Source organism: Eptesicus fuscus, chromosome 3 (genome assembly GCF_027574615.1).
Source record: "Eptesicus fuscus isolate TK198812 chromosome 3, DD_ASM_mEF_20220401, whole genome shotgun sequence".
Taxonomy (NCBI): Eukaryota; Metazoa; Chordata; class Mammalia; order Chiroptera; family Vespertilionidae; genus Eptesicus; species Eptesicus fuscus.
Genome location: NC_072475.1, coordinates 66,972,237 through 66,999,640, shown reverse-complemented (window position 1 = coordinate 66,999,640; position 27,404 = coordinate 66,972,237). Strand labels below are relative to the sequence as shown.

Here is a 27,404-nt window from a genome sequence, read left to right as displayed (position 1 = left end):
GGAGTCTTGGGGAGAAGAGAGGAAGAGGAAAAAAAAGGAAGTCTAGCATGCAGTATTTTCAAGGCTTTGTTCTCACACTGTCACATGCTTAAATACCTCCCTCATAAATGTGAATCAAAAATATTTTTATCATTCTGTATGAGATATTTCTTTACTTAAATATTTGTTATAAGGAAAATACTATATCCCCTTTTGATAAGAAGCAAGGAAAAACCATCTCTTTACACTCATTTTTATTAAACAAATAAGGCTGGTAGTGGAACTTTTTTTATTTAATGCATAAACATATAAGTCCCTTTATTAGAGAAATTGTACATATTGGTGAAGAGGGTCAATGGTCACATCTATGGGTTAATTCTTTAAAAATCAGAACCAATGATTAGGATAAACTGTAAACTCTTCGTTACATTGTGAAATGTCTTGTGTAGTCATATTCTATTGTTGGAATGACAGCTTGTACAAATTTCAAGAAAATTAGAAGATACCTAAGGTCTTTGGCTAAGGAAAATAGTTTGGTAAATAGTCCAATGATTTAAGCTAACATTGTAATTATCTATTTTATTAAGCAATAATTTCTCAGAAAAAATACATAAGATCTTAAATCAAGTATATTTAAAAAATTCACTCATGCAAGCTTGTGTCTAGTCCATATGAGGCTCTCTGTAACTTTCCATTCCCTTTTAATATTTGAATGTGAAAATTCTTGTTGAGTAAGAGTTCATACAAGCCCAATTATTTTGGTATAAAAATAAAGACAAGGTTGTCCATGTTAAAAATGACTCTTTTACTGTCTACAAATTTGCTTGAGTATGTTAGAAAATGAGATGGGTTAAAGAATATAAAAGCACTGAAGCAAAAGAGAAAAAAAAATTAGGTGGAAACCTTCCATCAGAACCAATTCCAGGTTAGTGCATCTGTATTTGGCATAGAATCTGTTATTTTGGACTATCTTTAATAAAACCCTGAATTTTTTCTATACTTCACTGTACTTGGAAAACATTAGGAGCTTAATTTATACTGGGGAAACTAATGACTCAATTTTAAATTATATATAGTCTTCCAAGTTGCTACCTAGCCACAGAGATGAATGCTCAAATTATGCATAATAGGATTTCAGGAATAAATTTAGTTTGGACCAAAAGTTCTTGATTTGTTTCAATATCAAATTGGTTCATGTACCTCTGAGGGATGCACTTTATTTGCAATGCTTAGGTTACCTGTAATATCAAGAGAGTAATGCCCCTTAATCTATACCTAACACCTAGGGACATGAACCACCATGTCTAATATCAATATAGCACAAAACTAATTCAAACTATTTGCATCTAAACCACTGACTTTGGCTGCTTTTGATGAATCCATGTTATGGGTACACATATACATATTTCAGGATTCGGGAGTTTACTTAATTTATTCATCTTGATAACGTCAGAAGACAATTATAGTAAGAAGGGTATACTCTTCTTGTAGAAAAATGGAAAAAAAAAGAAATGGGGGTAAATGAAAATACTATATTTTAAGAATATCTGAAATATGCTTCAATTGCTTTACTTTTTAATCTATTTAAGTTGAATTCTTTGCTTCAGAGAGACCTCAGACTGCCACAAATGAACTCTACTTTTACCTTAGAGGAAAGCACATTTTATAACATGTTAAATTGGATATATACTTAGGGAAAAGGTAACCATGTATTATCCTCTAAATTAGTAGACTACTCATCTTTCATCAATAAATTAAGCCCATTGAGTTTCTTTTTCATCAAGAGCAATGGTTTTATATTCATATACACTTAGCCATTGCCTCTTCAATAAACAAGAGCATTTGGAAAACTTGATTCAGTCTCTGTAACAAGGCAGACCTAACTGGTACACACAGGGACATGTGCTGATCAACTGAACAAGGCAGAATAATCACAATATAACACATTCTAAATAAATTAAATATTCCCATTAAGATTTCCAGATATGAGAAGCTAAAACAAGTTATAGGTACTGTGCCATTAAGATTAAACTAAATCAATCCCTGCCTCCCCCGCAAAAAATCCTAGGAGTCAATTTGCCACTAGTCATATAAACAGGTAAGGATACATATGAACACCAAGTTCTCCCCCTCCTTCTGCAACAGTCTCAATGATTTTCTTCATCACCTCAGCATGCCTAAAAGCAAAAAAACAAATCTTATGAATATAGATCAATTAGACAAAAATAGGAGTTTTTGTTTGTAAAGAAATCTACCTTTTTGTCACTGAATCCATTTTAATATATAACAGTTACATTATAAGACATTCTTCCTATTCCCCAACAGGCCAGATGGCTGAGTCATGAAGACAGCTTTACTGGAGAAGGGGCAATTTTAAAAAGCTCTGGTAATCACAGATGAACACAATGGTACCAGTTAGTTTTCCTATAATGGGGGTGGAAGGCTGGGAGGGTTGGGAGGGGGGATAGAGGGCAGTTAGAAAACCAGAGAAAGGGAAATCATGCCAGGGCAGAATTGTAGAGCAAGGGCTCTCTGCTGAGAAAGAAAAATAATCAAACCATGTATGGTAACAGTAAAAAAAAAAAAAAAAAAAAAAAAATGGGGGGGGGGGGGAGATATTTATAATGCTGTAATTTTGGCTGTTTAAATATTTAGCTGAAAATAAGCCAAAACTGAATTAAAGAAAAGCTAACTGGTCAGTCAAGAAGTTTAGATATTTTGTCCTCATTTGTGCTGTAAAATTTATCTGATTCTATTACGAAGTATTTTTGTCTTTATACAGAGAACTAGAGATCCGATGCATGAAATTTGTGCAAGAGTAGGCCTTTGCAGCCGTGGCAGCTGCCTGGATCTGTCCCTTGCAGCCACAGCAGCTGCCTCCATCCCGAGGCTGCAGCCCCGGCTTCATCCGGAAATGACATCCAGTCTAATTAGCATATTATGCTTTTATTATCATAGATATTTATCTGAAGTTTTTGTCCTACCAACAAATCTTTTCATAGCAACTGGTGTTTCTTCTGTGCTATACAAAAAGAAAATTGTCTGGGCACATAAACTGAGAAAAGGACAACGAACAAAATTAATGAATAATCTTTTATATCACCCTGGCTTAAAGATATGATGCTTCAATTTTTATGAATACAACCTACATGACAGAGGCACTTAACTTAGAAGATGAGAGATTAAATGTATTAACTCTGAGGCTATGAAGGCATAATCTGGGGCGACCCATGGCAAGGTCTAAATTGCCCTTGAAGTCTCATTTTATAGGCCCCAAGATTTTCTGCCATATTTATATTTTATTCCATTATATAGTAGTTATTTATTAAAATTGTATAAAATTAATTCAGTTAAATTACTTATCTCTTTTACCAATTGGGTAAAATTTACACCTCAGAAGTGTAAATTTAATAAGCACCACCCTAAAACCTGTCAAAAAAGGAATCAATCAAAAATAAAAGCCTTTTAGATTAAGTAATTGAAAACTAAAACTAATGATGCATAAATTATCTTTCAGAGCAATATTAATACTTCTTGATATAAACTGGAAAAATGAACCAAACTTTCTATGGGATAAAGTCTGAGAATAAAGAGGTTGTAAAAAATGAGAAGAAAATATTAAAGAATTTTTGAAAACTAGAATGTTGCATCGAATAAGTCAATGGAATATCAGAGTTTTCATCTGAAAATTATTGTTACCAGAATTTCTCAATAATTTTGTGAAAGTTACCCATTAGAAACAACAAAGAAATTGGCATGTAACACCTCTTTTTTTTTTTTAAGGAAATTTCTGAACAAATCATGTATAGATTCAGCTTCACTTATTTGATCCTGTGAAAACACACTGATATAAAGAAAATCCCAAATTATAAAATGTACTTGATTTGGTAGGACTGAAAACTTCTTGACTAAAGAGTAAAGGAAAACAGAAAGTCCGCATATACATCTCCCTTCACTAACCAATAAAAGGAGATAAATAGGTCACTTAGAAAAAGCACAAGGTTAATTTTATATTCCATATTCACAGAAAGATACAGCATGACAGAGCAAACCATGCCTAAATAGTATTTTTTTAATATAAAAAGGATCATCCAAACTATTCATGGAGTTATAAAAATAGGAGTAAAATCACCAAGATCGATACCTAAACACATACAAAAAATAAAAATATATTCCTAATCAACTGAATTTAAAATAAATTTATAAAGTTTTTGTTTCCTTTTTCTTATGTATTTAACTAAGCACTAAAACATTTCTAAGACAAAAGAAATTTTATCTGCATATTCAGTAAATTTTTTTTATTTTGTTAGGGCACTACATTTGTAAACTCCCCAAGTAATAAATCCATGAAGTACACACACACACACACACACACACAGACCTGCATGGGTGAACTGAACACATAGGAGGTGGTGGGAGATGGGGATGATTTTCAATGGTCACTGTTTTCTTCACATGATCTTGACTGATGTCTTCATACATGTGTTCAACTGTTAAAGGCTGCCGTTGCTGAAACCATAAAAAACGTTTTAAAATTATCATTTAAAAACTTTTAGGCCTAAAATTCAATATCCTACCTTATAATAGAGAAACATGCAAATTGACCCCACCTCCGCTACGACCACAGCCAATCAGAGCGAACAAGATGGCGGTTAATTTGCATATGTGGGCGCTGAGTGGCCTGTGTCCAGGAAACATCCTCCGGACCCAGGCCGCTCCTAGCCTGTAGGCCCGTGCTTAGGTCCTGAGCGGCAGGGGTCCCAGAACGCCCCCTGGCCACTCAGAGCCTATGGGTGTAGGCGCCAAGCAACCTGGCGGGCGGGTCCTCGGTGCCAGAGGGAAGCTGGTGCCAGCAGCTGGGAAAGGAAGGCCTACTCTTGCACAAATTTCATGCATCAGGCCTCTAGTCATTGTATAAATGCTTAGTTATCCAACAGGGGTAATCCCAAACAATATTTATTACAACAAACCAAGTTCAGTTTCCTTCACAATTAAAAAGAATAAGATCAGGGACCAAGTAATAAATATGTAACAGATTATTTATGTTCAATTCTTAGTAAGAATGATGTCACATTGAATAATTCATAGTTTCTTCAAAGTCAGAATCAAGTGCAATATTAACCATAAAATTATAAAACAAGTGATATCTAAAATTTAAAAGGCCACATACAATATATATCCATAGACCTAATGATGAAGAAATTAAATCCAACAATTTAAAATATTTACATTAAAATACGTTTTTCTTTTTACCTCATCATAGCCAAATAACCATAGTCGTGGTGTCTGATAATATTTATCATAAGTGATATAAAGGTCATATGTTCTGGTTTGCAAAATAGCATCTTCACTTCCAGCATCAGTTTTAGTTTTACAAGCTTCTACTATTTTCCTTGTGTCTAGGGTAGCCTGGCAATAATAGAAAAAAAATTTACAACCATTAAAATCGCTATGAATGTGACATTTTAGAAAACCTATTTTTCTCACCCTATGTATTTATTTTTCAAAAGCAGATATAACTTAAAACTCAAAATGTTATATGCTTTGAAGAACTTACTTGAAATATCAAGGTATTAATAAAAACACTAATCCCTAACTTTATTCATTAAAAATTAACTAAAGAAAACTCAATTTACAAACCTCATCTGTTTCCAACAATCCACTCTCTTCATATTCTGTTGTAAAAAGCAACAAAAGATTAATTGATTTCAAAATAATTTTGTAAACCAAATTATATATTACTTCAGAGTATCAATGAAAAATTGGATTTTTGCTTTTGTTTCTGACAATAATGAATAAATATATGTGAGATTCTATACATATTTCTACAGCAGCAGCAACTTTACCTGGTAGAGAGCCAGACTGGAGAAAAAGTCAGCATATTAAGGCTTGGTCTGTGCTATAGTTATTAATACCAACTGGCATAATAAAACTGTTAAGTCCTCATGGACTCCATAGCATACACAAGGCTATTTATATAATTGCAAAAAACGTGCTCATTGCAGTCACCAGTGACTTTTACTTTGCTGAATCCAGTATAGTCCCGGTTTTCATCTTAATTGATCTCCCTCGGCTTCTAAGATACTCTATTTTTCGGGCTTTGCTCTTACCTTATTTTTCCTTCACTAACTCCTATGCTTGTTCCTCTTCATCATCTGGACTATTTAAAAAACAATACAAAAGAACGCCAAAACTCTACAGTAACGAAGAGTCAGTTTTTGGACCTTCTCTATCTACACTTACTCGTTGATGGTTTATTTCACTAATCTCAATGGCTTTAAATGTTGATGACTCCCATATTTATTCCATGACTACAGACCTGTATACCTAATTGTTTAATTTATGGTTCAAATGAATGGCTAGGGGACATCACAAATATCACATGTCCAAAACCAAGCTCCCAACTCCCACTCCAAAGCTATTCAGTCAAGTTTTCCCCATCTCAGTTAATGACATCACTCCAGATGGACAGGTCAAAAACACTTGACTATTCTGTCTTGCTCATGCCACATTCATTCTAGCAACAAATCCTTTTGCACTCCCTCCGACCCTTCAATATGTCCAGAATTCTGTTTCTCATCATTTCCAATGTTGCCACTTGAGTGTTTTGTTTAGATGATCAAAACAGCCTCCTGTTATCCTATCCCCCTCCTTCTAGTTATCCTATACCCCCTTCAGTCTATTCTCAACACTGCAGTCACATTCTATTAAAGTGTTAAAGCTCATTCTAAGTCACTCCTCTACTTTGAAAAGCCCCCCACTGGTTTCTCATCTCACTTCTGAGTTAAAGGCAGGACTACCTGATCTGCCCCCAGGTTACCTCTCTGACTCTCCCCTCACTTCTCTCTGAACATAGGAGCCTCCTCAAATGAGTATTTGATAAGCCACACATGCTCCCACTTCAGAACCTTTGCACTCCTCCTCAGATATCCAAATAACTTGTTCACTTACTTCCTACAAGGCTTTACTCAAAAGGCATATTCTCAATGAGATTTTTCTTCATCAACCTATTTAAAAATTACAACATTCATCCCACCCTTAAGACTCTCTTATTCTCCCCTTTATTTTTCTCCCTAACACTTATGACCATCTAATACATACAGTAAATGATTTGCTTATGTATTGTTTTTGTTTGTTTATTGCTTTATCTCCAGCACCAAAAAGTATCTGATACATAGATAATATATTACTCAATAAAAATTTGCTGAATCATGTTAAAATTCAGAACTCAATGGAGCAGAGTTCTTAATCCACATAAATTACAAATATTCCCAAATCAATATTCTAGTGTAATGAAAGCAAATCTGGAACACAGATACCTTCCATATCTGCAGGTTCTCCTTCATCTTCCTCTTCCTCCTCCTCACATAATGCTGAGCAATCTTGGAGTTTTATACTATCCTTTGAAATTAATTATATTTAAAGTCACTTAAATATGTTCATTAGTTCTAATGCCAAGCACTCATATGCCAGTACAGTGCTAACCAGTGAAAATAAGAGTGATAAGACAGTTCTTATCCTTAAGAAACTCCTCCAGTGAGATGACAAACCCAAAAAACAATCATTAAAAGTGTTGTGCTAACGGCTGTGAAAAATATAAAAAGCATTATAAAAGCACCATGAGTCATCTAAGTTAACCATTTAAAAATAGTTGCCAGTTGTTTTTAGTTAACCAATTCATTAGTATTAGAAAATCAGTTAAAAGTTATATTAACTTAAACACATAATTTAAAGGACAAAAAGTTATACATTTATAAATCACAATATACTTATATGTTATATTTATTATTATAAATCAAACAATATATTCTAATTTATGAACATACTGGCTGAATTAATCAATTACAACTATTACAACACATAGGATTTCAGTTCAATTTCTTAACTATATTAGCACTAAAAAGAATAATGCTAGCCAAAGACAAGCCTATACATTTATCATTTTCACAAATTAATATTCTAAAATTCTGAAGTAAAAAAGATGGCCCTCTAGTTTTTACCTAATTTACAATTTCAATTAGGGATGATTTTATTTATCACTGGAAACTTAGATCATATACCAGTATGTCATTATTAAACCAAAAACGTGAAACACAGAAGAAAGTATCTGGGTAATTATTTGATGAGCCAACATCTGGCAAACTGATCATTAAGGGAAACTTTAATTCACCCCTAATGTCTTGGCAGGGCCAGACCAAAGGATTTCAAGGCCCTCGGGCAGGATGATCCTCACCCGGTATAGTACGACATAAATATGTTAAGTGGCATAGCAAGTACCATATTAACCACTACTGCATTTATTAAAAATACTTGAAAGAATTCCCATAAACCTATCAAAACAATGTCATCCAAACTACTCTACCATTTATCATTCCCCAAATCTGAAGCATATACACTAATGGCTGGAGTAAATAAGACGATCTCTTTTGACGCAGCAAAGCTGTTGTTTCTCCTTAGTCATCCAAATTCTCCAAAAAGTACAAATTCCAATGAACTGAACCCTAAGCAAATATAGAAGTGAATTTCCAGCAAGCATAAAATTGTGCACTGAAAAAGAATTAAACTTGTTTTAGTCTCTAACACTTTGTTAAGCCCCAGTTAAAAATCCCAAACGATTCAAATGACAAGAACATGCAAAGAAGAATATCTTAAACTAGTAACTGGTTGAATGTTTCATAAGGAAAAAAGGAGTACAATTATTCTGTCTATTCTCTCCGAAACTGGACTTAGCAAAAATACACTCATTAGCCGTAAACTAAGAAAAAATGATATAATTAGTAAATTGCTTAAGATAATGTTTAAACTAAAAAATTTAAACCATAGCATTACTACTAATTAGCAATAAACTACTTCAAAAGTCTCCATTTACAGAACATTTGGTATTTATACCTAAAAATAAAAAGCTATTTCTTTTAAAGTAGCTTAGAAGGCTTCTCAATTAGTAAACATTAGTTTTTACTAGTTATAATTTCAAAAAATGTTTCTCTTAACCATATGACAGATTAAGGAAAAGAAGAGAAACACTGGGAAACAGTAGTGTTTTGATATGTTGATACACAAAAAGGTGGGGGGGGGGTTAGGATATAAAAGAGCTTGATAATAATCAGTTTGAAAAAATGATATGAGTAATCTTTATATATATATATATATATATATATATATATGTAAAACTAGGTCATTGAATTTGGAAACATATCTAATTAACAAGTACCTTGCTTTCCAGTGTAATCTCCTTAACTGCTTCGGTTATTCCTGTAATACCTGTTTAAAATTATGCATAAAATATTTAAGTTGTAAACATTTTTCTGATTTAAGCAATATAAAAACACTTAAAATTACTTAAATTCTGATAACTTCTCCAAAATAAGAAGCCAATATTAGCAACAATTTTATGAATGAATTCTAATAGAAATAAATAATCCCAAAGGTACTTCTCAAATTTTTAAAATAAAAGAATACCAATTTGATATTTTACTATGAATTATCCTATTTTATCATCCCTCATTTACTATTCATTTAATTTGCTTATGAATCGCTATCAAAATACATATTCATCCTCAAAAAATGAGTAGATTAAGAGACTATAGGATGCACATTTACATTTTACTGAAACCTGCATTGGAATTTTCTCAACAAGGTATTAGTTATATTACTATGCCATTTGTTTCAGAAATCTAGGAATCCAGAAGTACTAATACTATATCACATTTATGCAGGGCTTTCTGTTTTACTGTTTCCACATCTTATTTAATCCTTATACTGTCCTGTGTGCTAATTAGGGTAATAATTTCTCCCTACAAAGAAATAAAGTCTCTAGACAGGTAAAATAACTTGCTTGAATCTCACAGCCAGTTAAGTGAGATATTGGAATTCAAATCCACACATTCTGACTTTTGGTTCAAAGGTCCATCCACTGCACATGACTAAACAATTACCTCAGAACCTATTTGTCTCAATAAAGGTGGCATTAAGCATATAACGGAACAACAAGTCAGCTAAAGAGTATTTCTAATTCAAAATATATGTCAGTGTTCTCACTTAAATAGTTCAAAAAGGATGAAAATAGTAAAGAAAAAAAACTCTACATTAAAAAATATGCTTTGCTCTTTTGTTAATCTTCTAAAATCTTGATGTATCTGTTCAGTATGTCAAAACCAAAAAGATGATTCACTTTCACAAATGAAAAATGCCACAATTCACTCTAGCATAGAGCTTTTACCTCATTTTTTTCTAAAAAGTACTATATAATAGGTATGATTACTTCATAACAGTAAAAAACAAATCTTAACATATTGTATTGGCATTATAAAACAATTCACTGAATCCAGTATACAGAAACAAAGAAAATAAACTTCTTCAACCAGTCTAAATATGATATAGTATCTCATTAAATCACTCTTCTAAAAGTAGGTATTTTGGCAAAAAAGTCCAGTGATTCTAATGAGGATAATACTCTCAAGGGTTGTGATGGTTAATTTTAGATCAACTTGGCTAGGTTACTGTGTCCAGGTATTTTTTCAAACACCAGTTTAAATGTGGCCATGCAGGTTATTTTTTAGATATTATTAACATTTAAATCAGTAGACTTTGAATCAAGCAGATCACTATCCTCCATAATGTGAGTAGGCCTCATCCAATAATTGAAGGAATTCCACCTCCAAACTGCCTTTAGACTCAAGCTGTAGCAAACAACCCTTACCAGGATCTTCAGCCTGCTGGCAAGCCTGCCCTATAAACTTCAGACTTGCAAACTCCCACAATCACATAAACCAATTCTTAAAAATAAATCTATCTATACCTATAGCTACAATCTATTTTCTCTATCCATATCCACATTCTGTTGATTCTGTTTTTCTGGAGAACCATGACTAATATAAGGGCTAAGACAAATCAAAGAAACCTGAAAGAAGTGAGGCACAGATGAAGCAAAAAAAAATCTGCGATGAGAAGGAACCAGGCACCTGGACCTTGTGAGTCAATAGAAGCATTGTTTTAATCAAATCAGAACATAGCTTAACCCTGAAATTCTAAAGTTATCTCTCATACACATCCTATCTAATAAAAGGGTAATATGCAAATTAACCATCACTCCGTCACAAAGATGGCGGCGCCCATAGCCACAAGATGACAGCGCCCAGTTCTCTCAGGCCTGCCTGAGTGGGGGGGGGGGGGCGCGGAGGGGGAGGATGTGATTGCTGAGAGTGGGCAGGGTGAGCGGGCTGGCGGAATGTTTGCTTCGCGTTGCCATGGCGACGAGGCAAGCATCATTCCACCCTGGCTGCGGAGGGCCTCTGGGCAGCTGGCACGGAACAGGCGGAGGGGGAGTGGGGAATGCTTGTGTCGTCGCCCCGGTGACGAGCCAAGCGTTCTGTGCCCAGCCGCGGATAGGCCTCTGGGCAGCGGGCGCGGTGCGGCCAGGCCCTGCAGAGAGCTACAGGTGTATGGATTCGTGAGAAGGACTACTAATTAGTTATAATTTGTTATGTATATCAAATTAACTGCAGTAGAATACTAAGTTGTTTTCCATATATGAAAATGTTACTTGTCCCCATCAGCAAGGCAACCATTTTCTTTTAGTTGTCAATTTTCTGTAATACATTTTTGTCAATCCAATCATATTGATACAAACTTATCTCTGTAATGATGGCTTTTGTAAATATGCACATAAATATTTGGGATAGGGGTTAAGGAATAAAATACAACTATAAAACAGAATAACTCATTAACTTTACAACAGAAACATAGTGCTATAACCAATGGCTATAGTCAGTCAACAGACAATTTCCTATGGATGTGCTGCCCAGTCAGGGGAAAACTAAAGCAGAACAGCTGAATAATTTTGGAAATGATGGAAAATAAATAAATGGGCAAAAGAGAATGATTTTGAAATTAGCTTAAAAATTTGCTATTTTCTTTAGGTTTTGACATAACATTCAACTCATTAAGAAACAAGTGAGTTTCAAATCAAGGAGCCCACGTTCTGAATCTGTGCCTATTATCACCATGAATAAACAGATGGCAGGTCCCTTATCCAGAGTAAAGGACAAACTGACATACCAAGGTTCTTCTTCCTGGGCAGATTACCCAGCCTGTCTATTGCAGTGGATCTCAATTTAAGGGCAGCAATTTTGCCCTTCATGGTATATATGGCAATGCCTGGAGGCATTTTTGGTTGTCACAACTGAAAGAATTCTACTGGCATCTAGTGGGTACAGCCCAGAGATACTGCTAAACATTCTGCATTATACAGAAAATGCTGCAACAAAGAACTACCCAGCCCAAAACAGTAACAGTGCTAAAGTTGAGGAACCCTGCTCTACCACTACTTTTGATATGCCTCCTACTCTCCAGGGCTTACAGGGAGAAAACTTATTTTTAGTATTCTAGATTTAAACTCAGAACATACTTTCTTCAGTAAAACTAAGTCATAAATGGTAGTTAGCTATAGCAGCACATAATATGCATTTACATAGTTAATGTAAATATAGTGGCAAAGTAAGTTTTTAGGACTTGGAATAAAAAAATCATATTCAGAATTCCAAACAACTTATGTAAGCAAACACTTATGAATGGCTTAAATTTAGTCAAATCCTTTAACAAAAATTTATTGAATAACTTCTGTATCAGATACTATGTAGATATTGAGGATTTAACAATGAATCTATACCTTCATGGTCTTTACAAACCTCTTAGTAGTCATTAAAAAAATTATTATTAAATACTTTTAAATGCCAGGTATAAAGTAAGTATGAGTATGGTTCCTGTCATAAAACTCATCATCCAGCAATGGAATGACATGCAAATAAGGGATTCAAAGTAAAGTAGTATGCATATTCAGTCTTTCTTTCTTTTTTTAATTTATTAATTTTAGAGAGGAAAGGAAAGGGAAGGAAGGGGAGGGAGGGAGGAAGAGAGAAACACCATCCACTGCTCCACCCATCTATGCACTCATTGGTTGATTCTTGTATGTGCCCTAACCCAGGATCAAACCAGCAACCTTGGTGTATTAGGATGATGCTCTAACCCAGTGGTCGGCAAACTGTGGCTCACAAGCCACATTCGGCTCTTTGGCCTCTTGAGTGTGGCTCTTCCACAAAATACCACGGCCTGGGCGAGTCTATTCTGAAGAAGTGGTGTTAGAAGAAGATTAAGTTTAAAAAATTTGGCTCTCAAAAGAAATTTCAATCGTTGTACTGTTGCTATTTGGCTCTGTTGACTAATGAGTTTGCCGACCACTGCTCTAACCAAATAAACTATCCGGCCAGGGCCGCATACTTAGTATTTTTAATTGGCTTTCTTCCTTTCTTTAGAAATAAAGACGTTGATACGGGTATTTTCAAATTGCTAATGAAGTAGCAGTACTATAGAAATATGGTATACTTCAGGAGGATTTTTTTCTAATTTGTCCTCCCTGCTTCTTTTCTGGTAAGCCTACTGTGCCTTATATATGCTCTTCTTTATTTTAAATCAGAACTGTTATAAAAGATTATAAAATAGTTTTTTAAAATTTAAATCATATGTATGCCATTCTATTTACCTCTTACCTGTGTTATGGTAAGTATCTACCCATCCTCCATCACCATCATCCTCTTCAATGATAGCTTCCAATTCATCTGAATATTCCATCTGCTTGCACCGCTTGTAACATGGCACTATAAAAAATGGCAAATACAATTAGAAGCACATAAACTGCTTCCTATAAATCCATTTTTAAAAAGATAAAGTTTATACCATAAAATATAGTTTTGCCACCAAAATATTAAGGGAATATTACAGCTCTCCTCTAATGAAAATGATTAAAGAATTATATTCACCCTACAGACACCAAAATTATTTGACCACATTTATCTTTCCCTAAGTAGCTTTTGTTGTTGTTAGTCCTCACCTGAAGATATTTTTTCCATTGATTTTTATAGAGTGGAAAGGAGGGAGGGAGAGAGAGAGAGAGAAACATCAATATGAGAGAGACACATTGATTGGTTGCCTCTGGCACGCATCCCTGACTGGGGCCAGGAACAAACCTGCAACCCAGGTACATACCATTGACCAGAAATCAAACTCAAGACCCTTTGGTGCTCAGCCTGACGCTTTATCACTGAGCCACACCAGCCAGGGCTAAATAGCTTATTTTTAGAAGACAAGTAGAAAGGCTCTACTGGGAGTGTTCTATAAATTCGCTACCCTAATGGTCTGTGAAAACTGCAAACTGAAGCCAGAGATGACATTATTCAACTTCAGGCTAATGAATAATAATTATTTTAATAGCTTTACTCTCAGAACATGAAGGGACCACCTGTCATTCTCAGAGGTGGTAGAGGTGACCTCCAGCTATTCATGAGCAAACCAGTATAAAATTCACTGCTAAATGTTACTCTATTGTACAATATTGGTATTGAGTTTCCTTTATCAAATGTTTCAATTAACAGGTATTATTATACATAAATGCCTAAAATTAAATAATTATATGGCAAAATCATGATGTATGGTCAACAAATTGCTATAAATACCCTGATTTTTTTAAACAAGCAGTATATAAATTATTAATTCTAATAAAACTATGCTGTAGGAAAGAAGAAACTGATATTTTATACATATTTTGCCCTTCCTATGAGTAAATTAGGATGAAAATCAATTTATTATTATATGATGAGAGGGATTATAACTTGGTGTTGTTTTCAAATTAACTTTATAAATAAAATGCTATCTGTTTCAAAAACATATTTTGTACCTATAGGCAAAATATGACATTATTTTCAATGACATTTCAATGACATTATCTATATATATAAAAGCCTAAGCGACTGTTCAACCAGTAGCTATGAAGCGCACTGACCACCAGAGGGCAGATGCTCCAACCAGTAGGTTAGCTTGCTGCTGGGGTCCAGCCGATTGGGCCTGGGCAAGACGGGCCGGACACTCCCTGGAGCCCTCCACAGTCCTTCTCCGGCCCCAATTGTGCATGGTGGGGTCCCTTGGCCTGGTCTGTGCCCTCTCACAATCCAGGACCCTTTGGGGGATGTTGGAGAGCCGGTTTTGGCCCAATCCCCACAGGCCAGGCCGAGGGATCCCACTGGTGCACAAATCTGTGCACCAGGCCTCTAGTGGATAATAAAATCTCTAGCTTTGAGCTTTTAGATGTCCAAGTTAGTATCAATTTCATCTTCCATAAAAAATTTAAATCTAAAGAGGATCAAAGTTAAATAGCTAAAAATATTGTGAAATCAACTTAAAAAATAATTTAATTAGAAGTCCAACTCTGATTAGGGCCCTTTTCCTCCCTATCTTAAAACTAGACATTTTGGGTAAAAATAACAAAAAAGAAAGAAGATGAACATTAGGTAAGGAAAAAAAATACCTCAGCAATAGAAAACCCAGAGCTTCATTCAATTTCCAAATTTGTCTGAAATCAGCTGTACGTACAGCTTTGAGCACAAATTAAGATCATAAGGTGTTTTTATAAAAAATATATAACTGCAAAATTTACTAATAAATGCAACATAATTCTTACCATTTTTGGTGACCAAAAATTGTTTGCCTGGTGGTAGGTATGCCTTCACTTTCAATTCTTCCCCTGTAGCCCTTTAAAAAGAGTGAGAAGCATCAAAATACAAAATAAAATAAAATTTTAAAGGCAAAGAAAGAAGATATCACATGTAAATCTCAAAACTACACAATCCACACCCCTGAAAAAACTGTTTTAGGAAGGACACCATTAAAGTGATATACATGAGAGCATCAAAGAACATAGCATTATTATAAATTAAACTAGAGGCCCAATGCATGAAGATTCATGCAAGAATGGCCTTCCTTCCCCTGACTGCGGGCACCGCCTTCGCTCCAGCCGGAGCTGCCTTTTCGCTCCGGCCCGGAGCCACCTTTCTGCTGCCTTCCCATGCTGCCCAGAGGCCCAGAGTGGCCGGGGCGGTGCGAAACACCTCCAGCCACTCGGCACATGTGTGTGCAAATTAACCCACCATCTTTGTTGGGTTAATTTGCATACTCACTCCTGATTGGCTGGTGGGTATCACGAAGGTACGGTCAATTTGCATCTTACTCTTTTATTAGTGTAGATGTACTAAGAGATACGAACAACAGACCTAAGAGAATTTAGATTAAATATTAGATAAAAAATACAAAATAATATAGAATGACTATTATGTTTGCCTCTGAATAAAAAGAAAATGCTGCCCTAACTGGTTTGGCTCAGGGGATAGAGCGTCAGCCTGCGGACTGAAGGGTCCCAGGTTCGATTCCGGTCAAGGGCATGTACCTTGGTTGCGGGCACATACCTAGTAGGGAGTGTGCAGGAGGCAGCTGATTGATGATTCTCTCATTGATGTTTCTAACTCTCTATCCCTCTCCCTTCTTCTCTGTAAAAAATCAATAAAATATATTAAAAAAAAAAATGCTGTTTTTAGTGAGTATAATCTCATTCAGATTTTTAATCCTAAAGTACTGCTCATCTTGAGACCAAGAGGCTGAAAAATAGTTGCATGACATTACATAACAAAGTAGGTGGTTAGCAAGATCTCTGTTCCTACCACACTATTAAAATTGGAACTAAGATATAAAAGATACTTTGAATCACTGAAAACAAAAAACTTGTACTGAGTGCTTATTAAATATAGGATTTAGAACTCTAACATGCATATTTTTTATATTCACCCAAGTATATGTTTTTATTGATTTGAGAGAAAGAGAGAGTAAGAGAGAGAAACATCCATGTGCGAGATAAACATCGATTGTTTGCCTCCCATATGCAGACCAACTAGGATTTGAACCCGCAACCTAGGTATGTGCTCTGATTGGGAATCGAACCTGCAACCTTTTGGTATAAGGGACAACATTGCAATCAAATGAGCCACCGGGCCAAGGCTAACATGAATTATTTTTATTTAATCCTCAGAACCCTAAGAGGTGGGTAACATTAATATCCCCTTTTTATAGGTAAGTAAACAAGAGCTTAAAGAAGATTGCCCACAGTTATAAAACCAGAAAGTGGAAGAGCCAACTGAGTCCAAGGCTCCTACTTTTAAACACTACGCCCTCTGTAGGTCATTTCTGATTTTTCAAGTGCTACTCTCTGGAATATCTCATTAAGAATTTGCTCAAAGAATCTCATGTGGGTCAAAGAATCTTTTACTGGAATTGGCCCGAGCTGAGATAATATATGATGTCTATCACAATCACATGAGCATAAATTTGGAGTCCTGCTTGTTCTTTCTCAAGCTTCAGTCTAAAGCTCAAACCATCTATTTAAGCACAAAATAAAGCTAGGTAGCTATCTAGGCACCCTTGGACCTTTCCCAAAAGTCAAATTCAACAATGCCATGACACTGCCTGAAGTTCTGAGAGAAGATTATATAATAAAGTCATGATGACACCTACAGACATGAAAGTATATATAGCAAGAAAATATTGTTTTAAACACTGATTTAAAATAAATTGTTCCTTTGGCCTCAGAAGTTCAGCTGGAAGTGTGGACATTGGAGTGGGGTAAAATTAAGTTCTAAGTTAAATGAAATTATTTCAATCATTGCAATTCATAAAGTATAACTATAAACCACCACCAGCTAAAGAAGATCCTGTACATATATATAATCCCTATAACAATACTATATATCACATGTCTAAATTAGATAATTAAGGACTATAATAAAGAAACCTGAAAAAGAAAATGTGTTATCATATTGAAGATCCTAAATTAGTTGACAAAATGAATATTGTTTTAAACCTTATATACCTATTTAACTTTTTAAAATATATAACATATAGACCAGACCTAGGTAAATATAGTTTTAACTTACAATTTAACATAGAGTGGGGGGAAAAAATTCAACCAATCTTACTAAATCAGAGAGATTCTATGATATTAACTCACTTTTAAATATGAACAGAAATACATATAGGAAAGACAAGGACATAAAAATAAATAAATCTGACACTTTGGCTTTGATACTTAAGAAATAATGCTCTAAAAGATAAAGAGCAATCTATATATATAAAAGTGTAATATGCAGATTGACTGGACAGCAGAACGACTACTTGGCTATGACATGCACTGACCACCAGGGGGCAGACGCTCAATGCAGGAGGTGCCCCAGCCTGCAGGCTCTGATCACCCAATGGAGAACTGGGAACCGGGGGTGGGTGGTGGCGGACACAGGCTCTGACACAGGTGGCGGGAGACGGGGCTGCCAACTTCTTGGTTCTCCCCCTCCCCCAGCTGAAAGGCTCCGATTGCCTGATGGGGAACTGGGAACCAGGGGTGGGTGGTGGAGGACATGGGTGGTGCCAGGGCCCCAATCACCCCGCCAGTCACCCCACACACAGAGGGCAACCTGCAGCAGCGACAGCTGGGGGTGGGGCCGGCTGCCAGGGAAGATAGGCTCTGATCACAGGCCAGGCCAGGCCTAGGGACCCTACCCGTGCATGGATTTCGTGTGCCGGGCCTTTAGTTGATAATAAGCAGTAACAACTGTGGGGGGTATGTGTTAAATATAAAAATTAAGGGGAAGAGAAGAGCACATATTGTAATTCTTTAAGCTCTTTAGATATTAGGAAAATTTATCAATTAGAACCTGGTTGGTTCTAGAAACACTTCTCCCAAATCAAAACTGTGCCTTTCAACTATAATTGAAAAAGTGTCATTGAAAGAAAAAAAGGCTATAGTAAGTTAACTTGTATATCTAAACTAAATAATAACTGCAAATATTTCTAGAACAATTACATAATTCTGCCAGTATTGAGATCACATTTTCAGGAACTGTCTGGTGGTTTTACCATGAGTACTTAAAAGTAATAAAACTGCATTTTTTAAAACACATTCTACTATTATTCAGAATATTTAAAATATATGTTATGAGATCAGCTAAGTTGCTTAAACTACTTTTATAAAGAGAAAAGTTAATAAAGAAAATAAAACATTTTTAAAGTCTATTACCAGCAGATTTTCAATGAAGACATTAGTCGATATGAAAGTTTTAAACTTTTGAGTTAATTCCTAAAACGGAAGCATACTTTTGAACTTTAATAAAAGGTCATATAGTTAAAGAACATAAGACTGCAAAATCTCTGCATTAATGAATGTTATAGAAATATGCAATAAATACCCATTAATATGAAAAAATGAGCTGATCAAATTTATAATCTCTTGAACATGATTTTTTAAAAGCACTATAAAGAAATGGAGCCGAAACCGGTTTGGCTCGGTGGATAGAGCGTCGGTCTGCGGACTGGAAGGTCCCAAGTTTGATTCCGGTCAAGGCATGTACATTGGTTGTGGGCACATCCCCCGGTGGGGGTGTGCAGGAGGCAGCTGATCGATGTCTCTCTCTCATCGATGTTTCTGACTCTCTATTCCCCTCCCTTCCTCTCTGTGAAAAATCAATAAAATAAAAAAAAATAAAAAAAAGAAATGGAATCCTAGTAAAGGAAGTGAAGGCATTTATCTCAAAAATACCCATGTTTTGTGCTAACAGAGCAAAACAAAAGAGGTGTAATGCCCAATTTTCCTTCCTTTACTTTCGAATCACGGAGAACCGTTTAATAGAAAAATCTATTAAAGAGGATTAGGCTGGTCATTCCAATTTTCATGTCCTAACCAATTTTTCAAACTGCCATAGTTATGAAGTCATACCTTTATTAATTTTATATTCTCCACCCAAGATTACTTACCATTGCCATGTTGGACAGTGGTGAACTAAGTGATCTCCAGCTGCCACAAACTATTAAGGATTTAGAAGGAATATGAAAAAAGGGAAAAAGAAAAATTGAACATTACTGAATGTAAGTTGGCAAAATACCAAAGTGATAATCTTGTGTATTCTTGATGCCCAATAATCAATTTAAATACAAACAGCACCAAATCTGCTCTACCAGCCTGAAGATTTTTATTATTATTAAAACTGAAAATTTTTTAGCACCAATAAGTTTAATTTTGGAATAAAAAAACACTGAATGCTATTATTTTAATCCATTTTTATCACTGGATTCAATGCCAAAGGCATACATATCATGAAATGTATAAAGTTGACATAGGATTCAAAATGTCAAAAATCATTTTATAGAGAAATAAAATATAGAGAGATTCTTCCTAGTGGCTGAAAAGTCAAAGAAGATCTTGAAAAAAATTGCTAAATAGATACATGTCTGATGTAAGAATAGTTTTTACATCACATTTCTTTCTCTCTCTCTGTTTTCTTAAGTTAAGGTAACAGCCAATTTTGAAAGCTTTTTCACAGTCTTAAAGGAATATTAACAAGAGTGCCAAATAATGGGGGAATGTTAGAAGCTTTTGGACTGACTTAGAAAACACCTAGACAATTAAGAAATTGAATTCTCTAACAAACTTTGGACTTTCTGGGCAGATTGAACATTGAACGAGTTTTTGTTTATTATTTCTTTTTTCCCCCCAAAAAATAAAAACCAGACTCAGGAAGAAGAAGTTTAATCTTTTGAGAATTTCTATTATACATGAACTGCTCTTCCTACAAGACAGAAATCTTGTTTATTCTCGAAAGCAGAAAATCAAAGTCTGTTAAGCATAATTGCAGTGTCCCAACTCAAACAATATGCACACATACTTTCCCAATTACTATTTCACAACAACTCTAACTTAAAATCATGTATTTTTCATGGGTTTATTACACAGCAACAAATTGCAATGTCTTTAATTTTCTAATGTCTTTCTGAGAAAAGTCAGTCTGTATATAATACTGTATTTTATTTGAGTAAAGCTCTATAAAATAAGCATTCTGAGAGTAATTTTCCAAAAAGACACAATAACAAGATTTAGCATTGTATTCCCAACAGCAACTGTTTATGTTCTTTTATTTCACCTTTACAAATGTTTGTTCTTTTATTTCAAAGAATCCTTTTTATTACTTAAACTGATCAAGCAAAGACAAAAACCCAAATGAAAACAATACTCTCTTCCCCAGGTTTTCAGCATTTTGGGTCATTTCGACTAGATGCTGCATTTAACACTAGCTATCAGAAACTAATTTAGCACCATCACAAGAGTATTAATTTAACAAAATGCAAGCAAAACAAAGAATTAAAAAATTTAAAAACTTCTTTAATGATACTGCCTTGATGTCACAAGGCTCTAATTTTTATTCCATGGTAACTCCGGTAGCATCTATTAAAAAAACTAACATAAACACTAGAAGGTAAGGAAAACTATAAAAGAACACAGAATTGTACTGATAATTAATACATATGTACATTTGCCCTCACTAGCAATGGCCATTATTAAATGTTTCATATGTTCAAGTGAAATAAAATGTAAGACAAAAACTCAAACTTCTAAATTTTCAACATTTTTCCAGTAGCTTTCTTAGTGACTAAATATTATATAACACTGAATAACGCCCAACAAGATTGAATCAATATTAACGTTTTGGTGAGCAACTTTATTTTTGAAGCTGCTCTTTATTACTATATTCAATCAAGTCACACACACGTTGTACATTAAAGTATTTTTAATAAACAATACTATATTGGATAATGCCTGACCCTCTTTTAAACACAAGACTTCCACATCTCTCAATGAAAACAGAAAGATATCTGGAGGCTGACAGCCAGAAGCCTAGAAATAGTGAGAGAAAACAAAAAACGCAGTATAGTATTTATCTAAAACAAATTATGTGTTCTCATTTTCCTCCTCTAGAGTCATTCTAATTTAACTCAACCCAATAATTATGCTCTAACCCAATTCAGCATTATGTGGTTGGGACCCAGCTGGGCTAGTTATGCCTTGTATTTTTTTAAAAAGGGGAAAATTTACTAGGTGTACCGGTTAATAATGCGGATTTTTTTCAATAGATGGAGTTACACATATGTTGATATATAGGCGATTTGATATGTATGCTATTTTGTTGTATTGACAACAATCTTCAAAACTTCATGTCAAATTTGCTGAAGGTGTTAACATCATAGATATTTTTACACTTAAAAATGTTGAATTTTGTGCCAAAAAAAGAGCATTTGCGGGAAATTCTAATTCATTACTTTATTTTGAAGAAAAGTGCTGCTGAATACTTTGGGAAGCTTATGGTGAACATGCTCCATCTCAAGATACTTGTGAACGCTGGTTTAAACGTTTTAAAAGTGATGATTTTGATGTGAAAGACAAAGAACGTCCAGGTCAACCGAAAAAGTTTGAAGACCAACCATTACAAGCATTATTGGATGAAGATGCGTGTCAAACTTAAAAACAACTTGGAGAAAAATTATGAGCTTCTAAAACCAGGTGAAATCATTATACTGATCACTACCGACAACAAATAACCAATTTGAACCACAACCAGAATGTTCCAGAAGGCACAACAAAGTAATATTGCTTCATGATGATGCACCATCACACACCTCAAAACCAGTTAAAGACACATTAAAAGATCTTGCCTGGGAAGTATTAACCCACCCGCTGTATTCACCAGACCTTGCTCCTTCAGATTACCACTTGTTCCGATCGATGGCACACACTTTCTGAGCAGCACTTCAAAACATACGAGGAAGTGGAAAATTGGGTCTCTGAATGGTTTGCCTCAAAACAAGGAAAGTTCTATTGGGATGGTATCCACAAATTACCTGAAAGATGGGGAAATGTGTAGCTAGTGTGGACATTACTTTGAATAAAGCACTTTTGATGTTTCTCTTGAAATTATCGTGTTTTCTTTGATTACAAAATCCGCTATTATTAACTGGTACACCTAGTATTACCCACTTCATGATACAATTAAGTCTAACAGTTATTCAATCTAGGATTAGTAGTTATTTTAAAATAGCTTAACTCTATCTAATAACTAATGATATGGATCTCTAACTCATCCATTCAGTAATTAGTCATCTTCACATAGAGGAGATAAAACCAAAGAGCCCAAAAAGAATAGCATACTTTCATCTCTGCTCTTGATTTCAGAGACTTAGTTTCAAGAGTCTTGTCTAAATTACACCTTTGTTGGACAAGAACATTAAGATTCTTAACATCAAATTTAGTTTTATTTGGCATTCAAGATATTGAACTCATGATGCCTAAGGTAGAATGGGGCTGTCAGAAAACGTCTAGCCATGACCCCTCATTTTATAAATAAGGAAACATGAGGCCTGTGCCTGGTTAGCTTAATTGAGTTGTCCGAGTCAGAATAGGAGAAATTAGAGAAATTGGTCTGGAAGGCAGATCTCCTAGTTTCTTTCCACACCACTATGTGTCTTCACTAAAAATAAAGACAATTTTAGATAAAAGATCATCATTCTTAGAACTCACAAGGATTTGGCACTGAAGAAATTCCATCCCAAATGAAAACTGAAAAATCAGTTAATTCTCTAGCTTGAGGTCTTGCAATTTACAGCAATAACCAATCATAAAACAAGGTTTATTTCAAAAAGTTTCTCTCAAAACAATGATTAAGTCTATTGCCCATTAGTGGTACTTTTAATGAGAGTTAAAAATGAAGCTCAATAAATTCTTTGCCATTTATTAAGATTAAAAAAATAAGTCTGATGCAATCATAACCATTCATAAAACTGGAGTCTAAAAGGACTTTTAGGTCAGTATTCATTCCGCTAAGGATGACAAAAATAACTGCCTAAAGGAAAGAGAACACTCTTATTATACAGATTTGGTGAGCAAGTAAAATGACTCTTTCGAACATAATTCTTCATTAAAAGTTCAATAAAACTCCACCGGCCTATAAAACAGCCATCAGTTTCAGCATTAAGCAGAGTTAGTATTACTTGTTGGGAGAAAAAGTGAAAGAATGTGAGAAAAAATCCTGGTTAAATATGTAGAAATAAAATGTTTAAGCTAAGTACTGAGAGAAAACTTAATATCCAAGCAGTGAGCCAAAGTTTCCAAATGGAAAGTCATGAAAACTCATGTTTGGTTAGACAAAGGCGCGACAACAAAGGCCACAGAGTGCACTGCTCAATACAGCACAAATAGGAGTGAAGGGTAAGTGACGACAGGAATCTTTTCCGTTCCCTGTTCCACCCTCACTTCCAAATAAAGAGGAACTACAGAGAAATATGAGAAGTGGCAAATCAAGAGGGAAGTTGCATCTTCTATGGGAAGCAGAAAACCCTATAAAATTGCTAATACAGTCAACAGAATCTACTTTTACTCAAATCTAAATTAAAGTTAAATATTTTTTTTCTTAATAGTAAAAAAGCCACCCAATTTAATATAATTGTAAAATATCATAGCTTCAGAATATCTTCAACACTCACCTCTTCTGGGGTGATAACACCTGTTTCCTTAAACTTTGATTCCTAAAGTGAGCAAAAAGAATAACAGTATTATACTACTTTCACTTTCAAGTTAAAAATGTTTTTGTGCAACTGTTTGCCTGGCAGTCTTCTAGGCAATTGAGCACTTACAAAAAAGGAATATATCACTGGTACCTGACCTCAAGGAATATATATGTCTAGTGGAGAAAACTGACGTGAAAATAATTTCAAAACAGTAATTTGGGGAAATCACAAATATCTTTATTTTACAGAACAGTAAAAATGTCTTAAAGATGTTTAGACATCCCACAATTCAGCCAACATTTCATTTAAATGGAATAATATTAGAAACCAAACCTATAAGTTGTAAGTCATTTAATACTTTCCCATTATTTTCATCTCCAAGGTACTAATGCAATATTCTCTTCGCTAAAGCAAGGATGTTATCTACCAAATATTTCTAAGTTTTTAAGTTATATGTAAGACTTTGTGGTAGAGTCTGAAGAAATGCAAAGATTCATTTAGGAACATTATTCATTCAACAAATATTAACTGAATAACTATGTGCACTATTTGAGTTAATGGGGGTATAGGAGTAAATAAAATAGAGCAAACTCATCTTTGTCCTCATAAGACCTTTAAACTCTCTAGTGGAGAGACAAAAGCCAAATGGTAATGAATACCATGAAGAAAAATGAGGCAGAGAGGAAAATGGACTGGTCCAGGGTGTAAGGAGAGGGGTGTAAGGAGAGGTCAGAGATGGTCAGCGAACAAAGACTTCACTGATAGGTAACCACTGAACAGAGACCTTAGGAAAGGAACCAGCCACAAGGCTGTCTGGGTGAAGAGCGTTTCAGGCAGAGGGAAAGGCAAATGCAAAACCTGAGCAAGAGAGGGCTTGATGGAGTAACAAAAATGGGTCAGACTGGCTTAAGCAAAAGTGAGCAAAGGATAGAGTAGTAGGTAGATAAGTCGATAGGGGCCTTCTACCAAGAGGCTTGAAGACCACTGTAAAGACTTTGGCATTTACTGTACTTATGTCTTTCAAACCATGGATTTTCTTAATTTTTACCTACTAGGAAAAATAATTCTTTCTTTCCCAGGGATTTAGGTGTTTTGTGTTTTTTTTTCCTTGCTTTCCTATGTCTGGTAGGAAACTGTAAGTATTTTCTCTGTAAACCAACAAGTTTGCACAGGGAGGGGCAAAGAGAGGACCATTAATTCTGCTTTCTTTATTACTAAAAATACATACTGACAAGCTAACACTTCCTTAACAGTTTGGTGAACAAGTAAAATGATTTCCTAAAACACAATTCTGTTATACGATCAATAAAATACAACTGGCCAACAAAATAGCAGTTTTATATTTAATTTTGAAGGTCTTTTTCTTTTACTCCCCTCTCCCTGAAACTAAAAAGTTGTAACAATCATGTATTATTTAAATGCTGTATCCTAGGTAGACAGATTTCTGAAAAGATGACATAATATGCAAAATAATTATGATTCAACTGTCAAGATGGTTTTCAAATTCAAATTGACTGAATAATCTCAATTAAGATGGGTTTCACAGTAAACAAATATAAGCATAGCAGGAGTTGAAATTCTCATTTATAAACTTCTCTTTTTTTAACTTGGTCTAACTAAATATCATTTTAAAATCAGCCTCACAAATAGATATAAAAAGAATATAGAACTAACATTTCCCTTTGCCCTGGGAAAAGGAGCAAAGTAAAGCTGTCCACTATTCTTCTTAAGTGTACCAGAATAGCTTCCTGAATAAAGAGAACCATTTCCATGGATACTTCATCCCCACACCAAGATTTGTAAAATTTTAGTTGAAAGGTTAAAAAAAAACAACAACACATTAAATAAGAACTCGCTATTCAACCACTATAATTGCTCTATTCAGAAAGGAAAAATAAAGTTGCAATAACAAACTTTACTCTAAAATAATTATATAATAAAAACTTGAATACACTTCTAGAAATTTACCTTTGAAAATAAGAAAACCCATCCGTCTCTCCTGTAATAGCTAATGTGTCACAATTTTTACTTTAAAAATGATGCATTGCCCATGTAAAGTCAGTTATATATCTAGGAGGGGCAAAGCTGCTCCTTCGTATCACTGAAGTCCAAGATGAACAACTAGTTTCTGCTACTTTAAAAAAAAAAAAACCTGGGAAAGGGAGGTTTTGCCTGTTAGCTGGGTTCGCTGGTACTGATGATGTTGCAAATTCACCTTGTTCCTTTTGAAATCTAACAGGTTGGGTTCTCAATCACCACTGGTTATTTCAACCTCTGAATTATACAAAAGAGTCACACCTAGAGAAAACGTGACATGTTGTCATTTTAGTACCAAGCATCGATTTCATTTTTTTAAAAAAAAGATAAGCAAAATCTTTGTTTAGAAAGTTCAAAGGACTGCCGATGCTGGGTTGAACGGTCTCAGAGACTTGGCTTCGGACTACCTCGCCACCCGACGTTCCCCGACGCGCTGCGTTCTGACGGGTGAAGGGCGACGCGAGTGTGCACAGCGCGTCGCTCCAAGTTTACCCGCGGAGCCGGAAAGCCCTAGGAAACAGCGGCGGAGACCACAGGTGGGGGATGCACCTTTTCCGGTGCCCCCCCTTCCTACACCTTTCCCGGGCGGAGAGCACGGTGACTCCCCCCCGGAGCCCGGTCCTGGGCGCCTGCAGAGTTGAGCGTGTGCCTGACAGCCCCTGGCGAGACCGGCCCGGCTTACCTTGAGGACCGGGGTCAGGTACTCAGCCACTTCCAGTGCCTTTCCCTTCACTGTGTTAATCATATTCTGCATCCTGGGGCCGGGGTAGCGGCCGGCCCCGCGACGGGGTGGGGAAGGGCAGCCGGGACAGGGACCAGGAGTCAGAAAATGTCCCCGCGGCCACCGACGTGCATTGGCACGCGGCCGACGGCACCCGAGGGGACGGGACGCGACGGGACGGACGGGACGCGGGGGAGGGGCGGCTGGCGCCGCGCGCGGACGGGGCGCGCGCTCCTGCGCCCCAGGCAGCGAGTGGCGGACCGGGCCCGGCTGTCACCTGGCCTCGAGGGAGGGCGGCAGGGCCGAGGGGTGTGTTGCGGGGTGGGGGGAGAGCGGGCGCACGCGCACCCCTGCCCTCAGGAACTCTCTTCTTCCCTCGGCTTCATTCGCGCCCCTTCCGGCTTCCCCTTCC

General features: G+C 35.7%; 2 protein-coding genes across 7 annotated transcripts in view; one reads left to right on the top strand and one right to left on the bottom strand.

Moving 5' to 3' along the window:
* Positions 1-216: 216 nt before the first annotated feature.
* ATG3 (autophagy related 3) lies at positions 217-27,404 on the bottom strand. The gene is made up of 12 exons (XM_008146595.3): positions 26,954-27,404; positions 24,211-24,252; positions 19,657-19,706; positions 15,488-15,558; positions 13,524-13,631; positions 9,191-9,240; positions 7,299-7,380; positions 5,620-5,654; positions 5,233-5,388; positions 4,361-4,488; positions 2,088-2,156; positions 217-485 (listed from the first exon to the last, which is right to left on the bottom strand). The coding sequence occupies exons 1-12, from the start codon at positions 27,023-27,025 to the stop codon at positions 404-406; spliced, it is 945 nt and encodes a 314-aa protein (XP_008144817.2). The 5' UTR covers positions 27,026-27,404; the 3' UTR covers positions 217-403.
* Positions 26,684-27,404, top strand: part of SLC35A5 (solute carrier family 35 member A5) — a 28,654-nt gene continuing 27,933 nt past the window's right edge. For 2 of the 6 annotated variants that reach the window (XM_054713981.1, XM_054713980.1), the window contains exon 1: positions 26,698-26,971. The gene's annotated coding sequence lies outside the window, so the exon portion shown is untranslated. Of the gene's footprint in view, positions 26,972-27,404 lie in introns of all 6 variants that reach the window. The other 4 variants (XM_054713986.1, XM_054713987.1, XM_054713985.1 and 1 more) reach the window with 4 other exon arrangements.

Coding starts and splice junctions, on each gene's coding strand:
- ATG3 (XM_008146595.3), bottom strand. CDS start 27,025: ATGCAGAATATGATTAACACAGTGAAGGGAAAGGCACTGGAAGTGGCT. Junction 24,253..26,953: donor ACCTGACCCCGGTCCTCAAG/GTAAGCCGGGCC, acceptor TGCTCACTTTAG/GAATCAAAGTTTAAGGAAAC. Junction 5,655..7,298: donor AGAACCTGCAGATATGGAAG/GTATCTGTGTTC, acceptor TTTTTACAACAG/AATATGAAGAGAGTGGATTG.